We start from the raw sequence: 18,732 nt of genomic DNA, 5'->3' as shown, positions 1-18,732 counted from the left end.
AGGCCATTACTTGTTACGTTGAATTTTACAGTCTACAAAAGCAACAAAAGAGTTTATAGTGTGACAACAAAACATACAAGCCAAAGGAGATCTTTGGTTCTGTTTGACTTGCGTTACTGAAAAGGCTTCATTGTGATGGTGTTCTTGGAGTGGCTGGCCAAGGCTGCTTTGCCCTGGTGTGTGTGGTTGTGAGGTAGATTCAGATTGTTTCCCCAAGTAAAATAGACCTTCGATGTTCACTGTATAACGCCAGGCATGAGACACTGCTGTGGAACCCTAGCCCAGAGACCAGCTCTTTTCCTTTAGCAGGGAGGTGGGGTGAGGGAAGAAACTGAAGCAGACAGAAAAGGAAAAGTCAGCAAAATTCGCATTACCAAATTCCACGATTTTGATGTTCTCCTGTTCTGGTTTCTTTACAATGATAGATTTCTTCTTCGAGAGCCTTACTTGTTGAAGCAACGCCCTTTGTACATCTCGGGAAGTGTAAGTTGTCCCTGGGAAGAACATGGAACATAAAAAACTGATAAGCAGTCAGAATGTAACTAGCTAAAAGAAAGGAGTAACAAAAAATGCCCTGTCTTGCTTTTTTCATGTGACCGAGTGGTATAGGTTGCTCCAGCAAATACTTACGTGGGTCAAAATGGACATCAACAATGGTGCGCACAGATTTGCTTGCTCCCAGACCGCGGACTCGGACACTCTTAAAATCCTTCTTCACATTTGAGTTCCGCAGGAGTTCTTCCAGCTGAAGAAGGTGAGATTGTGGGGCACATGGATAAACAATCAGATGTTAGAAACAATCCAAAGTTTGTTGAAAATAATGCAATTAATCAATTCCTCTTCAGAAATAGCCGAATCCCTTTTTGTACATGTTTCTCAACTAGTGCTCTGTGAAGCTACTGCCCAGAATTCAGTTAAACGGTGACCGTCACACCAACCCACTGCAGAGTGCAACCAAAATAAGATGGAACGGAAAAATCAGAGGACAAATTAACTTGAAAATATCTTAGACTTTGCAAAGATGAAATAAAGAACAATAATAGTGAATGTCTGCAGTAGTTGGTGCCATATGGGAACCAGGGATAGAGAAATGGAGGAAACTCCATTTCTACCATGAAGCAGTTTTAAGTTTGTTTTGAAACTGAAAAGCATGTGCTGTTTTGTTAAAATAAACATTACGTATGCTGGAAATCTGAAGTAAAAGCAGAGTGTGCTGGAAAAACTCAGCAAGTCTAATCATAATCTTAATGAAAACTGAAAGAACTGCGGATGCTGTAAATCAGGAGCCAAACAGAAGTTGCTAAGCAGTTTGACTAAATAGCTGGCTCTGCTACTTTGCTGGGTTCACAGAAGGTTTTTCAAAACTGTTCTGAACTCCTGAAAGTGTCACATTAACCTTGAAATGTAACTTTGTTTCTCTCGGTGCCAGGCCTGCTAGGTTGCTCCAGCACTTTGGGTATTTAAAGCTGTAAATGTTACTTCTCCACACATTGGCAATTTTACAATTTATTTTACTCCACAGTAAAGGTAACAGCAGTAGTGGACTCAAAGGGGCTAAACAGTACGCAGGGAAGGTAACGCATTTGCAACATTTTGTGGTGAAAAAGAGATTAACCACAGTATTCCACAGCATAAAATTCCATTGAATAATTCCCAAATAATGAGAGAATAAAGAGAGCTGACTGTGGGCCAATATATTCCAAGCATGGCCAACAGAACAGCCTGGGAAGACGAAATAAATCCACAAGCTTTTGGTCATTTTTCAGAAACTAATGCACGCCAAAACTTTGCAAGACTAGCTTGTCATTCCTGGCAATGGACAGTTTATTATTATTACTACTAAACTTTACACACTCCTTGAACTTCGTTGGCCTACTTGTTTGGTAAAAATTAAAAGGACAAAGGCATAATTCATCAGCTGCCAGCCATCACTCACAGCACTTTCAATACTTCGAGCTGTTTCGCCAAACAGTTCTGACTTGGGATCGTCCATCTCCGGTGTGTAAAAGAGTTCTTGACCCTCAACCTCTTCCAAAACGAGAACTCCTTGGAATATCTTAGTCGCTATTGAAAGCAAAATCACAGTGGGAAAGCTGGCATTAATCAGTGCTCCCGTCAGCATCATTAAACAAGGCTGCATCACTGGCTGACATAATAGTGAATGGTGGGTTGGTAGTGCCAGTCTGAGGGTTAGTAAGATGGTTATATTCTTTGAATTAGTAGTTCAGAGGAAGCTTGGAATAGGTGCACATGTAAATTTGGTTCATAACGCAATACCATAAATACCAGATGTTACCACAATACCAGCTGCTCCACAGTTCCAAACTATTGAGGTTAGCAAAAGGTTAAGTAGACAAAGAGAAAGAGTCGTTAGAGAAGAGGCAGGTTTAAAATGGCAGGAATTAATAAAGAAATTAAATTTCTAGAGCAGTCACTTTTTCCACAGAAATTAAAACATACTTTGCATCAGTGATATTCAGATTCTGCACTTGCATGTCGGAATGAATACATCACTGATTGATTCAATTCCTTCCATTATACGAATGTCAGCATTTACTTAAGTTCCTTGATTGGAGATTTATGGAGAGAAAGAATTTCCCACACATTTGTCCACAATGAATGCAAATTCTATAATTTTCAGAATAAGAAAATCTATTTACTGGCACAATGCTCTCACTGATTTCATGTCAAAATCTATCTTCAGAGAATTTCTATGAATTTTGGCCTGCCTGTGTCGGCCGATAACATGCATATAATTGAGAAGGAAGATAAATTGTCAGTTCTCAATCAAAAATGTTCAAATATTCCAATAAACCAAATTAAAAAAATTGTTGTCTTATTTGCTGCTTTTGTCATTATTGCGCTAAATGTTTCCATTAAATTTCTGGCTCAACTAATTTAATGCTAAATGGGTTCACAGGCAGTTAAGATAGTGCACAAAAAAATTCAACTTCATTAACCAGTGCAATAAAAAGCGAACAAGTTATACCCCATAGATCTATCAGGTATTTTTGTCTCCCTATTGCTACAGCTACTTTTATTCTTTGGAATTTGTGTCCAACAGCCAATTTTTAAGGCAATAAGCACTTGAAATGGCATAAAGATTAATGCTGTGGGCTATGTGTTGGAAAATAGGATGTGTGTGGATTTACAGTAGTTTTGTCAGTACAGACTTGATTGGCCAAAAACCCTCTTTCACACTATATGATTCTATGAAGACTAAAACTTTATGTCGACATGAAAGCACTCTATGTTTGATCAATGCGCACAGGTAGCGGCAAGGTATCATCACATTCCATTGAAAACAAATCCCCAGAACATTGCAACTCACCTAACACACAGCATTCTCAGAAAGCCTGAGCTGCCCCTGCAGTTATGTCAATAGCCTTAGGCAAGTACATGCATTCTTCAAGGTACTTACGGGGACAGTTGGTTCCTTCACCATCCACAGACGGTGTTTTTCCATCAGGGCAGCAGCCGAACTCTGTGTTATCACACGATGATCTTTCAATTGGGATGGGTGTTGGTTCAGCTATGGTCTCATTGGAATCTACAAACAACACAGTATGACAACAAAGACAATGAAACCATAGCTGAGTCATTGAATATTAAACTCCAAACATTAGATGCTGTTAAAGGCATCTTTTAAATTCCTTAATAAGCTGATAAGTTTATTAAGGAGCACTGGATTGGGTCGTCCCATGAACACACAATAACATTACACCCTGAAGCCAGCTATTTTAAATTGATATATACTGCATTATAGATGCTGCCCACACATTAAAAGGTAAAGTGGTCATCATCCTAGTGGACCATAGACCGTTCTCCCATTAGACAGAGATGACTAATAGTTGCTTAAATGAGGGTCACTATGCCTCAGGTGAGGGGAGAGGTTGAGAGGGAAGATCCTTCTGGTGACCTCAGCCATTGTGGAAATTGAACCATCCCTGGTGCCAAACAGCCAATAGGGTGAACTGACCACCCATTGTCCACACATTAATGCTACAACATATGACAAACCAAACCCCTTTCATGTGTCTAAGCCCTGATTATTTTAATTCATTCTTCCACATGACATGGATAGTGAAACTGACATTAGCTCATGAATACTTGACACAAATTATATAAAATTACTTTGCCCACTATCTTAAAAGAGGGATTAACAGGTTAAAAAGATACATGGGTTAATGCCATAAAACAGTGGATAAAGAGATCTTGAATAAATCAGCATAATGGTTCATATGGCTCCTTCTGTGCTGCTGAATTCTCTGATTAAACATTTGGATGGTGCAGTTTCACAATTTTAGACCCTAATCTTGAGTGCTTTATAAGAATTAAGTTCAATAGACACAAGGAGTGGTCCCTTTATCTCGCATTTGTAAATGACACTTCACAGAAAATGGGTTGCCTTGACAACAATAATCTTCCACAATGTCATGAGGTCACTGGTAACCACACACACCAATCCGATAGGATTGTCATCACAGTCACTTACTTAATATTCAGAACACCTAAAGTATTTTTCTATAAATCCCGTTGGTGCAAATAAAGAATTTGGTATAATTTTGTCCACAAAGGAGCCTCACAGGATAAACCCAACATAAGGCATGAAATGAAATATTTAGTTGTATTAGTTTGCTTTGAACAATATCATGTCTGATGAATGATACTCATTTTTGGCTTTTAATATATATTCAAACTAAAATTACTTGAAAAAAAGCACTCAAATTAATATTTGCATTGTCTTTGAGTTTCAATCTCATATTTTGAGTTTCAGTCTGCAGCAATCAGGGATTGGCCAAAAGCAAATACGATTGGGGTGGGGTCTCAACGATCTGACTATATGTGGCTGGAAGGACTGATTACTTTCAATAGGAGATATTTCTTCCAAGCAATTTCCTGCTGAAAGACCTCAATTTTGTAAGTGGCCAATGACTCTACTTTGTTAATTCTAGGGGCATTAAGAGCAATTTAGGCAACAATGCTATAGCTTATAGAACCTTTGTTTGAGGCTTCACTGCCGGATGACCTATGAGACTAATAGTCAGGTTACGCTCGGTAAAATGTGGCCTCAGGTTGCACTAGAGTATACAAGTACAATTCCCAAAGTGCCACTTTGAGTTTCTGTCACTTATTTTGTTGGATCAGGCAGATATTGAGCAGCTCTTTTATACATCACCTGGTCTAGTTTTGATTGCCTAAGGAGATCAGAATTGAACATTTGTCCCCAAGTTGACCTTGCTTTCATTTAATCTGTTCTTTCACCTCCCCCAGGAGATCCCTTGACATTGGTGGGTAAGAAGTATATATATCAATAAATAAGGAATCACAAATCGTCATCAGATAGACTGGATTAACCAGAAAGTCTTTACCTGTTGAGCACTGTTCATGCTTCAGTCTTTGTAATTATTGATCTATAGTTATACTTTTCAAACACAATTAGCAGTTGTAAGACTTCACATGTAAAGTGGCAGCATTACGATTGATGAATCTTTTGAGTACAAAGATTTGCAAATCTTGGACTAGAGTTATGATTACAAATTAGATCAACCATACTGAATTTAACTTCCTCTCTAGATCCAGCCAAATTGAAGAGCTCTTCAGTCTCAAAGGTGGTGAATCATTCAGACTTTCAACAGGACTACGTGGTGAAAGACTATTAAATGTGGAAACTCTTGGTAAGAATGGTTGAACTTTCCTCTTGCCACCCTATGCCACCAAATTCAACTTTTCTTTTGGAAGGGAGGTGAAAGGCTAAACAAGATTGGTATAACCTTTAAAGCCAATGTGTTTGTTTCAATTTTTGCAGGGCATATCATTCTACTTCCACATTCCAAGCCGCAGTCCATAAGAACCAAACGCTCTCATGCATCATTGACCATTTTACCAATCATAGTCAATTCACGTTACCCGAAGGGTCTACTCCACTAGCTTCTAGATCACCACTTGCTTCAAGATCTGTATCCCCACTGAAATCACCACTGCCTGACTGATCAGGGGGTTCAGATGGAATGATGGATGTTGTAGGCCGGACAGTGGTTAGGTGGGCAGTGACAACAGGACGTCTGGTTATCGTGGATGACTTTGATCTGACATATGATCTTGTGGTATGTGCAGGCCATGCTGTGGATCTAGGAGTGAGCTTTGCTTCAAACATTCGAGAGTCCTTTTCAACCCGCACGGTCAATATGGTGTCTTCCCTTGTTGAAGATATGACTGTTGATGGGGTCATTTTCGACCATTTGGTTGTCTGAGGAGAGTGTGTGGTAGAAGGAATGGTTGGTCTCGGTGGAGTTCCTGTATGGAGAGGTGAGATGGTTTCTATAGAGTTACAGAAGTAAATGAAGGTATGTTTAGGAAAGCACCAAAACAAATATAGGCATTGGCACACTTTAAGAATTGGACCCTCAATTCAGAAGCCCCTTTATCCTGAAAACTTATTTTAAGCTAACAAAGTGTGGAGCTGGATGAACACAGCAGGTCAACTCAAGCAGCATCTTAGGAGCACTCCTAAGGTGTGCTCCTGAGATGCTGCTTGGCCTGCTGTGTTCATCCAGCCCCACACTTTGTTATCTTGGATTCTCCAGCATCTGCAGTTCCCATTAGCTCTGATCATATCTTAAGCTACGCACACAAACAGATCAGTTTCACAATTTTAAAAAGCAGGTTAGTAAACCTAACTTGTGACAGCTCAAGTCTTTCGCATTCAGTCTTTAACTCTTTAAAACTGAATATTCAAAGTGATTTTCTCAAGAGACAAGATGGTTAAGGTTAACTACAGCAGAACAGATGGTCTTAAATTATTAGTCCCTGAAAAGGCCCCAGAATAGTGAACCGACAGACTTGCAGCTCAACAAAGCAACCATTATTTTACTTGCTGTTGTTCTCAACAGACGATCACTTTTACACATTGGTGACTATCACAGCATGCGGGCTGTGGGCACTGTCGGGGCACTGCAGGAGTCGACGTGTGACAATGGACATTTGACCTGGCAAATATAGCAAATTAAAGACAAAAAAAACTAGATACTTAAACACAGCACCAATTGTTGTTCGGGGAAAATCTAAAGAGTTAAGGGAGCTATATATTATGTTTTGTACTTAACAGCTGTTACACTTCCCCAAAGCCAAAGCAGTAACTGGCTTTTTTCTGCAACAATGGCCTTTATGGTCATATAACCCAAGGCTGCCATTCCCCAATCATATCATCACCGGACAACAGTCAGTGTCTTCCAAGAGATGGGCACTGACAAGTGCAGAGCAGTAGGAAATGTGATTTTGGAAGTCACACAACAAACACATTCACACCAGGTTACAGAATAGGAATCTTATACTCCTGACATCTGCAACAAAGCATATGAACTTCGATTGTCCAAATTGTTTTCAAAATCTGGACACGCTTTAGTCTCAGAATTTGCTTCAACTCTTAATTCCATTGTTAACAGCTGCACACATGATTTATTCACACTGCAGTTCTCAGAGGGTGAAAGAGGAAATGGCACTATTTTAATTTACAAAAACTAGTGCATTTACTGCAGCACTGTCTCACGCACTATTTACTGAGTACTTCAATAATTGTGGTTCTCAGAACAACTGGTGCAAAGAACTGCAGATCTGACCAGGGTCTGTAAGAGAGTAATTATTTCTCTAATCAGTGAAACTTTTAATAAATACTGCAATTGTAACAGAATAGAATGGTAATATACAATAACTTAGTAAAATACGGGCTCAGTTATACTGACCAATGCTGAGGAGAGATTGTGCTTTATGTGCAACCGGTACTTTGTGGTACTCTCTAACCCTCTACCAACATAGTGAATAGCCCATTATGGACTGAGCCATGTGAAACAAGCATTATCCCAAGTTCAAGCCTTTGGTCTTAGTTAAATTTATAGAATCCCTACAGTGTGGAAGCAAGCCATCTGGTCTGTCAAGTCCACACTGACTCTTCGAACAGCATCTCATCCAGGCCCTCACTATCCCTGTACCCCTGTATTTCTCATTGCTTATCTACTTGGCCTGCACATTCTGGACACTACGGGGAAATTTAGCATGGCCAATCCACCCTAACGTGCACACTTTTGGACGGTAGGAGGAAATCAGAACACCCAAAGGAAACCCACGCAGGCACAGGGAGAGTGTGCAAACTCCACACAGACAGTCACCTGATAGTGGAATTGAATCCAGGTCCCTGGCACTGTGAGGCAGCAGTGCTAACTACTGAGCCACCACGCCATCCAGAGCTTTCTGGTTTCAGCTAGTCAAAAGTTGGGGCACTCTGAAATTGCCTCAAGATTTATGTGCACAAGGACTGGGCTCAATTGCAATGCCTCTCCCATCTGAATAGCAAAGTAATGGAAGAACCTGCTGACACCAATAAAACACAAATGATGTGGGAGAATGTAAGAAAAATGAACTTAAAATAAAAATACTGGAAACTATTCACATCATGACCCAAACTCCCTTGTATTATTATCTTTAAGATAATCCAACGATTTTTTTTAAATAAAAGACATGGGGGTGGGGTGTGATCTGTAAGTGGGAGTGATGATCAAGTGCTAAAAATTTGTTAACACGCATTATATCACCGAGAAATTCTATTCTTAATGGTAAATTCACCCTTGTTGCTTTTCAAGTTGGGTGTCACATTCAAATGGGTTAACTTGTTGGTGACAGAATTTTAATACAGCAACACTAACTTCTTAAGCAGCACTCGCTTCAAAAATAGCTCTCTACTACTGAATTTATTGATGAATTTTATGAACGGTTCTCTCCAGAGAGCCTTATTGACCCTATTTGCCTACTACATCCAACCTAAGACCATGTGCTATTCACTGACTTGTCAAGTCATATCAGACTTGAAACATTAACTGTTTCTCTCTCTGCAGATACTGCCAGACATGTTGAGTTTCTCTAGCACTTTCTGTTTTTAAGTATCTGACTTGACTCTCTATGCTTGAACTCATTGTATGTTGAGCTCCACATTTACATGGAAGGCTTTCTTCTGTCTCACTGCTCTCACAAATTCCCACTGTCTATCCGAAACTGCAGGACAAAGCTCGCTATCTCTACTATAATATCAGCGCAAACTGATGTCAGTGACTGAAGACAAAAGAATCCCCTGAATGTAAGCCCATTCTTTGTAAACATATTTGTGTAATGATTTCATATTGCTGACCAGAGTCCTGGCTGCTGATTTGGACAGGTGCATTATGTGGTGTTAATGTCTTAAGATTTATTTAGCATGGTAATTGCTTGTTTAGTTTCATACTGAAAACAATTCCATTCCAAATTAATTTGTATCAGAGCTTCACCTGGTTAACACAACCTCCCATTGTACTAGGTAACTGTGAAGCAATACATTGGCACCACACTCATTCTGCCCTTTTTGCCAACTTCAAATGCATTCTATATCTGAAAGCATCTGCTATATTGGCACTCTTGTCATTTGGGATCCAGGAATTGTAGATGCAGAGGGGTAAGCTTTTTGCTTCTCTTGCATGTGTGTCAATTTGGCAGAGGGGCACGTCAGGTCATTGTAGACCCCCTGACGTATATCTGGGCCAGCAAAGCAGATTTTACAGGTGCCAATGGAGCCCCAAGATGTTGAGGGCAGGTGGAACAGGGGCATATGTACCATTCAGTCTTTGAAACGTTGCTCCTCATTTTCTGCCTGGTTGCCCTGCAACCTTCTGGACTCAATATCGAGTTCAATAACTTTAGGGCTTCCGCTCTCCCAACCCCCACAACCAGACCTTGCTACCACATACAAAAACAGAAATTGCTGGAAAAGCTCAGCAGGTCTGTCAGCATCTGTGGACAGAAATCAGAGTTAATGTTTCAGGTCCAGTGACACTCCCTCAGAGGACATGCTGAGCTTTTCCAGCAATTTCTGTTTTTGTTTCTGATTTAAAGCATCTGCAGTTCTTTCGGTTTCTTGGTATCACAGTCTGCTGTTCCCCCATACCTGTTGTCAGCCACTAGCAGTCCCTATTAACAGCTATTTACCCTCCCAGCCTGATCGTTATCAACTCCTTTGTCTGTCCAACTACCTCTCTCTCTCTCTCTCTCTCTTTGGGCTCTATCCTATTGTTTACTCCCTACCCAACACACCTCCCTACTTTCTGCATATAAAGTGACGTTTTCCTAGCCACCATCAGTTCTGAGGAAGGGTCACTGGACCCGAAACATTAACTGTTTTTGCCTTCACAGATGCTGCCAGGCCTGCTGAACTTTTCCAGCAATTTTGTTTCTGTTCCTGATTTACAGCATCCACAGTTCTTTTGGTTTGTATTTCCTTTGTCTGTCTAATTTGTTCTTATCATTCTTTGGACTCTATCCCCATGTATCGTTTACATTTTACCTCCTCCCCCACTCTACTGCATAAAAAACATTTTTTGACCTATCAACAGTTCTAAGGAGGTGTCACTCAACCTGAAATATTAACTTTGATTTCCCTCCACAGAAGCTGCCAGACCTGCTGAGCTTTTCCAGCAATATCTATTTTTGTCTCTGCTTTACAGTATCTGCAGTTCTTTTGGTTTTTATTTTGAAATGTTGATGCTGCCGGGGAGGGACAGGAACCGCATTCATCATGCAAAGGGTCAAGGGAAGGGGATCAATGCACAAATACCAAACTCAGAAACCAAACTGAATGAGCGCTAATTTAAGAGCTAGTTAAATGTGCAATTACCAGTATCATCACTTTCAGAAAAGTGTGCAATGCGTATTCAGTCTCCACACAAACAAGGATCAAAATATCGTGAGCTTTCTTGCTCCAGAAGAGGAGGCAAACTGCCTTTTTAACCCCACAGACTCAATTTGAATCTGCTCACGGAGTAAATCCAACTCAGGGACTTTCAAGCATCTTTGGAATTTCCCACAGAACTCTCGCCCAATCCCTTCATTGTTACTTTCCAACATGAAATATCATTGTGTGCTTCACCAACTTCCTTACCTCGACAAGGCCCTTGGTGTGTGACTGTGATCACGGTGGCTTGGCGACATCCAATAGATTTGAGCTGACATTCATTTGCGTAGGTTATGCCATCAGAGCCACAGACCTGATATTGTCCAAAGAACAAATAAGCAAGGGTTGGACAAAATTTGAATTGCATGCTCAACAACATATTTCCAGTGTTCTGGAAATGGACAGGCCATCCGTTCCCTCCATTACATTCCAGTATTCAATTCAATCTCAAAAGCTTGTCACATTTCCTCTCTGTTCCAAAGAAGCACGATGTTATCCCTGATTCTCTCTCCACAGATGCTGCCAGAGATTCTCCAGCGCTTTCTGTTTTTATCGCCAATCTCCAGCATCTGTGGTATTTTGCTTGTATTCACCGAGATCCTGACTGATATGTGCCTGAATTCCATGCAACCACCTCTGTCCCAAGACCACTTGGGTCACTGGGCCAGTAGACGTCGATGTATCTCAAACCCAAAATGTTCCAAATGACTCAAAGCCCAGCAGGATTTTGGGGAGAATCAAGTTCCAGAATTTTCTGAAACTTGTGGGTGTCACGGGCTAGGCAAGCATTTATTGCCCATCCTTAATTGCCCAGAGGGTTCAGAACCAATACCATTGCTATGGGTCTGGAGTCACACATAGACCAAACCATGTGAGGACAGCACATTTCCTTCCCTAAAGGATATTACTGAATCAGAAGGAACTTTATGACAGTGGGGGCATACTCAGCTTTTTATCCCAGAGCATTATTTTTACTGCATTTGAATTTCACCATCTTCCACGATGGGATGTGAACCTATGTCCCTCCCCAGAATATTAGCATTGTCGCTCTAGATTACTAGTGAAATGACATTACCACTGTCTGCCCATTTGTGAACATTTTCTCAAAAAAGGGTGTTTCCTAAACTCGAAACTAAAGCGATAAAACTTCAATTCTACAATAATTACCATCTTTTTCTCGATTTCGCCACCAGAGAGATTGTTCCTTCACATCCACCCAATCATACTCCTTTACCCTTTTAAATACCTTGATTAGATCATGTCTGATCTTGCTAATTCAAGTCTGGTTCAGTGCATCTTCATGGTTTAATTCTTCAAATCCAGTTATTATTCTAATGAATCTTTGCTGTACTCATTCTAAAGTCAACATATCCTCACTAATGAATGTGGGCAGCATGGTGGCTCAGTGGTTAGCACTGCAGCCTCACAACACCAGGGACCCGGGTTCAATTCCAGCCTTGGGCGACTGTCTGTGTGGAGTTTGCACATTCTCCCTGTGTCTGTGTGGGTTTCCTCCCACAGTCCAAAGATGTGCAGGTTAGGTGGATTGGCTGTGCTAAATTACCCGTAGTGTTCAGGTGTGTGTGGGTTATGGGGGATTGGTCTGGGTGGGTGCTGCAAAAGGGCGGTGTGGGCTGTTGGGCCGAAGGGCCTGTTTCCACACTGTAGGGAATCTAATCTAATTACTAAAATGAATGTGATACTCCAGATTGGATTTCACTGAGGATCTGTATAACTGAAACATCACTTGCCTTGAATGCCTGTAAATACAGTCAGGTTCAAGCAGGAAAGGTCTTCGGTTTGTTTGGATAGAGTCAAACTCCAATGTTTTTGTTTCTTTGATATACTACACAGATCCAAAGTGCTTTTGTGGCAATGTATGTACATAAATATTTTTTATGAATAAAGTATACTTTTGAAATAAAAAGTTGAATTCCAATACCCTTGACATAAAAGAAAATACTTTTTTAAAATACTTTTTTGTGTGTACTAACTTAGTTGTATGTAGACACTAACTTTCTTTGCTTCCTCACCGAGCCCAGCGTCTCACTAAGAAAATATTTAGTTTCAGATCTGAAGTAGCCAGCTTCACACATTCCATCCCATCCTTTGCCAAAGCCTTTAGTAATCAAATTAATCTGATCACAATGGAGGTTCTGATTTCCGTTACGTAGGCCTGGATATTCCCTCCAAAGTGTAAAGGTTCTAATTGCTGTTTGGGGTAGGGGAAGAGATGGGTGCTGTCCAAAGTCAGACCCGCTGCCCATAGAAATGGCACTGGGGTGGACACAGGGACTGCCAAGGCCTGAAGTGAGCCATGGTCTGGGCTTGTAAGGAAAATAATACAATAAAAACGTCTCTGTCCATTCTGCGAAAACACTCACCTGCACCCTCTCCATGATGACCTATGCCTCCATCCAAGTTTCTTCTTACCCTGCATGCTAATCTATAGATGTGTACCATTGCCCCTTGGCCCTTGCTCTTATGCCAACTTAGTGCAACATCTATTCAACCTATGCCCATCTTTCCCCTTGTACCATCCATGTGAACTCCTATCCACAATGGGCAGACCTCTGGACTCCTGCTGATATGAAATAAAGTTTTGATTGTCTACTAATTATTGACTGTCCTTTTATCTTTAACAAAAACCCGCATGCTGCATTTAAAATTCTATCACCCATTTAATCTCTTCTAACACAAAAAAAATCTAATCATAGCCCCACAAAGACTATATGAAACTACCAATTAACTACCTAACAGGCATCCCACTGTTATAATAATAGGCTTTGAAATTAGTCATGAAGCACAAATCCTATAATGATAGCCCTCGGGCTCAAATTAAATGAGTGAAATAGCCAGCACTTTTTTTTAAACTGCAGACTCTTAATGCCTTGACAGCTTGGAAGTCCCAGGGGGGGTTAAATGGTTTGACAGTTTGTCTGTTCTAAACAGCTTATTGCAAATCATGTCTACGTTTCACGCATAATCAGGTCTACCCTTAACAATCCAAAGGGCATTTTACTCCACCTTTCCTGAATGTAAACCTCAACTCCTCCAAAAAGGATCCTTTACCTCTCAAAAGAACTTGGAAAGTTTGGACCTTCTCGTGAAAAGTGTAAAGCATACAACTTGTGTCTTAGATAGCTCAATATCAAAAAATGAAACTGCTTAAATGTCACTAAAACTTCTAGGTAGATGGTTGCCTCCATGAATCACAGATGTACAATCTGCAACAAATTCTCCCTCTATTTTTTTCTCTCTGAGATACAAGTGTAGCATCTCCTTCGAAAACAACGGAAGTCAATGTGCTGGTAGTGAACCTGTTTCAAGTTCATTTGCAGCTCTGACCTTCTTGCTCCCCTACTTAGCTTAATTTCAACCAGTCTTTCTTTGTGACGTCTTTTTAAGATTATCTAGCACCACCAATCTTTTGTGTCTCTTCTGAGGGAAGTGATGCAGAGGGTACTGAAGGGTAGGTGTAACAATATGGGGGTCATTTCAGGTGCAAATATGCACTACAGAAGTGACGTGCATGGTTTGAAATGGGCTAATTTTACAATGTAACACTCCTAGTGCGTGGTTTTCTCCGTCAGGCACAGGAGAGGGTCATTCAGCCCATCGTGCTTGCATCGACTTTTCAAATGAGCATTGTTAGCTAATGCCCACTCCCTTTCTCCACATACCCTGTTTACCTGGAATAATGCAGAAACTGCTGGCCTGAATTTCCAAATTTCACTCTGGTGTTCTAAACTCCCATAACAGGATCACAAATGTGTAGAATTGGTGAACAGGACATAGTGTTCTCGGAGAGAAGGTGAAATGAGGATTGCGCCAACAAAGCCTTACCTTAGAGTTTTTACTTTCTGGACATACAGGAGGGGGGCATTCGCAATAAGCGCGCCCATTACTCTCCATGCAAGTTGCTCCATATTGACACAGAAGATCAGCACATGATTTGGATACAGATGGGTCTGTGAGAAAGCAAGAAAAACAAACTTATTGAACTCACTCTCCTCATTAACTTCCTGAATGATTTGGAAGTATTTCTCACTAATGCATCAAAGTTAGAAGGGTAAATAATTCTTTTACGTGGTGTCTCGAGGTATAGAACAAACAAAAGACCAAGGGACATCAATGTGGGCCCTCTGAAACTGAGATTAGAGAGAATATAGAGTTCCCCATTTACTGCCCCTCAGAAAAGTGTGTCTCCATTACACCCACCTCTCAATTCACATTTCTCAATGTCCCTCACATCATCAACAGCTTGCTACTGAATTGCCCAACATTTGCAATTGTAATGGTGTTTCCTCTGGCTGGCAGTGATTGTTTGATTGAGTAATTGTTGTCACATGTACAGTGAAAAGTGTTGTTTTCCGTGCTGTGTTGCACGGGCAGATTGCAGCATACAAAGTGCATCAGGGCGGTTCTGAAACTGGGAGGCAGGAGGGAGGGGGTTGGAGGTGGGCAGTGTACCAGAATAAGGGACAGGCCATATAGGATATAGATAAGGAGGAATTTCTTCATTGAGGATGGCAAATCTTGGGAATTCTGTTCTAAATTCCAATCTATTCTCAATAAATCGTTGATTCCCTTTGCCTACAAATGTCTACTTACCTACCTCAGAAATATTTAGTGACCCCGTTTTCAATGCCATCTGAAGCAGAGAGCTCAAAAGTTGCACAACTCTTAGAGGAGGAAAAAACTCATCTCTGTCCGAAAAGGGAGATCACTAGCATTTTGACAGAGCCCCTTAGTTATGGGTTGATCTACAAGAAGAAACATCTTTTCCATATCTAGCTTGTGAAGATCAGTCAAGATATTATAAACTTTAATCAAGTCACCCCTGACTCTTCTAAACTCCAGTGGAAACAAACTCAGTCTGCCCAACCTTTCCTCCAAAGATTCTTGGTATGAGTGTCTTAAACGTCCTCAGAACCACCTCCAATGCATTTACATCATCCCTTAAATAAGGAGACCAGGACTGCACACAGTATTCAAGAAGTGATCTCCCTCATATCCTGTATAACTGAAGCATAGCATCCTTATGTTCCATTCCCCTCATTTTAAACAATAGCATCCAATGAACCTCCTTAGTTACTCTTTTTACATGTACCTTAGCTCTTAGTATCTGATGCACAAAAAAACACTTAGATTTCTCTGTACCTCAGAATTAGGCAACAAAGTGTGGAGCTGGATGAACACAGCAGGCCAAGCAGCATCTTAGGAGCACAAAAGCTGACGTTTTGAGCCTAGACCATTCATCAGAAAAATCTTCTTTCATCAGAAGAGGAAAAAAAAATCTTTTTTCTGATGAAGGGTCTAGGCCCGAAATGTCAGCTTTTGTGCTCCTAAGATGCTGCTTGGCCTGCTGGGTTCATCCAGCTCCACACTTTGTTATCTCGGATTCTCCAGCATCTGAAGTTCCTACTATCTCAGAATTAGGCAGTTGTTTTCCATTTAGGTAAAAGTCCACTTTTTTATTCTTCCTGCAACCTGAAAAAAAATCACATTTTCCCATATTCCATCTGCCTGTTTAATGCCCATTCCTCCTTTTATGAATAGACAATTTTGGAAATTCTTATCATCAAAGTAGGAAAACTTTGTGAAAGGTCCACCATTATCGATAGATGACTTATCTACATCAGTTTGTAGCCTCCTTCTGTCCTCTTTGCAAAACATTTTCATTCCTGTCTTTGCATCATCTGTGTATCTAGCAACTGCATCTTTGCTTCCACAGCTGAGACATTGATGAAAATGATAAAAAGCTGAGGCTCCAGCACAGCCCAGCGCAGGACCCTGCAGGGACCATACTTGTCACATTCTGTCAATCAGAAATTAAAACAATAATGAGTAATGCCTGCTCCCTGACAGCTGTCAATCTTCTATCCATGCTAACTTGTTACCCACTACATTGAGCTCTAACTGTATGCAATATTCTTGTCAAATGCCTTCTGGAACTCCAAGTAGGTCTACAGGCTCCCTCTTGCCCACAGTGCATGTTCATCCTTCAAAGAATTCCAATAAATTGTTGTAACATAATTTCCCTCCTACAAAACCATGCTGACTCTTTCCAATTACCTCGAGTTTTGCCTCAAAGTAAATTATACGTTCTTTAATGACCAATTCTACCACGTTCCTCGGGACAGAAAAGCTAGCTATCCTTGGGTTTCCCATTTTCTGCCTCCCCCTCCCTTTGTGAATCGAGATTTCTAGAGAGTGATAACATTGATAGAAGAACAGTAGATAGCATCAATAAAGAAAGATTGAGATAATATCTTCAATGCATTGAACAGATGTTGAAAGTTTGAGAATGGATCTAATAATAGTATAATTGAATCCCTACAGCATGAAAACAGGCCATTCAGCCCATTGAGTCCATACTGACACGCTGAAGAGCATTTCACCCAGACCTACACACCCCCCCACCCTATCCCTATAACTCTGCGCTTCCCATTTGCACCAATCCACCTACTCAGCACATCCCTGGACGCTATGGGAAATTTAACATGGCCAATTCCACCTAACCTGCACATCTTTGGTCTGTGAGATGAAACCAGATCACCCAGGTGAAACCCACGCAGACAGTGGTGGAGAATGTGCAAACTCCAAACAGTCGCCTGAGGGTGGGGTCCACTGAATGAATTGATGCAACAATTCCTAATGTTTGGAGGCTTCAGGGCTGTTAATCTCCTGTTTTTACCATCATGTTCCAGGTCAATAAAACAAATGCCTCATGCTCTAAAACTTGCTGAAATTTAACACTGGCAGGGCACCTTGTTTCCAATGTAATCATCTTAATTTTCAGGATTTTACAAAAAAATGTTTGTGTAAATTTTTCTGACAAGGTCTGTTCATGCTCTCACCTTCATCACAGCCATTTTGGCCCAAGTTACTTCCATCTGGGCACTGGTTGCATTTCATTCCAGTGATGCCAGCTTTACAAGAGCATAGGCCAGTCATCTGCTCACAGTCATCCCGAATAGCCCCAACAGCATCGCAGTTACAAGCTGTGCCAGTTCGAGAAGGAAATCAACAATGTGTTAGTGCAGGAAGATGCTGTCAGATTATTTCTGTTGTATCAGTGGCACATGAAATGAAACCAATAAAAGCTTTCAACTTCTCTGTTCTTGCAACATATTTAATTAAGAATTAATCAATCATGTGATACAGCTTAGAAAATCTGTTCTTGTCAAGATAAAGGCATCAGTGCTAGAGAATAAAATATACTACCATTTTGAAACATACAAAAAATTTTACAGGCCAGTTATAGCATGGTTAGACCCAGAGTAAAGCTCCCTTTATTGTGCCCCAATAACAACTCATCTCTCACTCAACGTGCTGTGACATTAATGGTCCCACTCTGGAGAAATTATGCCCTTTAAGGACCCACTAAAATTGATATTACCTCATTTCAACTTAGGCATTTTTTTGTTATAAAACAAGGCAATATAGTCATCTTCTCTTCTGAAGGTATTGGGAGTAACTTTAGTAATAGCAGCTTCACTATCTCTCTTACCCTACAGACACAGCACCACATACATACACACACACACACACACACACACACACACACACACACACACACACACACATATAGATATTTGCATGTGCACAAACATGTGTGCACACGTGCACCTGCACCCAGACACACACATGCACCCACACACATGCACAAGTGCACACACACGAGCACGCATACGTGCACCCACACACGCACACACAGGGACAGACATGTGCACCCACACACGCACACACATGTGTGCACACAGGGACAGACATGTGCACCCCCACACACACACATGCACCCACACAGGGACACACACATGCACCCACACACACGCACCCTCCCTCTCTCCCTCCCTCTCTAAAAGCTCAACATGAAACAGATTTAGATACAGATTCCAAACAAGAAAAAACTCACTGCTCAAGATCAGATGGTGAGCATTTGTGATCATTGAAGTGAATACAACAGGCTAAACTTT

The 18,732-nt window shown here is 40.9% G+C and overlaps 1 protein-coding gene across 9 annotated transcripts in view; it reads right to left on the bottom strand.

The window, feature by feature from the left end:
• Nucleotides 1-18,732, bottom strand: part of agrn (agrin) — a 545,020-nt gene that overhangs the window by 121,087 nt on the left and 405,201 nt on the right. For all 9 annotated transcript variants that reach the window (XM_048561783.2, XM_048561787.2, XM_048561785.2 and 6 more), the window contains 8 exons: nt 17,614-17,757; nt 14,597-14,721; nt 10,958-11,063; nt 5,911-6,297; nt 3,422-3,550; nt 1,937-2,064; nt 631-745; nt 375-494 (listed from right to left, as the gene is read on the bottom strand). In XM_048561783.2, coding sequence (XP_048417740.2) covers nt 375-494; nt 631-745; nt 1,937-2,064; nt 3,422-3,550; nt 5,911-6,297; nt 10,958-11,063; nt 14,597-14,721; nt 17,614-17,757 — 1,254 coding nt within the window. The remainder of the gene's footprint in view (nt 1-374; nt 495-630; nt 746-1,936; nt 2,065-3,421; nt 3,551-5,910; nt 6,298-10,957; nt 11,064-14,596; nt 14,722-17,613; nt 17,758-18,732) is intronic.

Source organism: Stegostoma tigrinum, chromosome 28, assembly GCF_030684315.1.
Source record: "Stegostoma tigrinum isolate sSteTig4 chromosome 28, sSteTig4.hap1, whole genome shotgun sequence".
Classification (NCBI taxonomy): Eukaryota; Metazoa; Chordata; class Chondrichthyes; order Orectolobiformes; family Stegostomatidae; genus Stegostoma; species Stegostoma tigrinum.
This window is presented reverse-complemented; position numbering and strand designations above follow the sequence as displayed.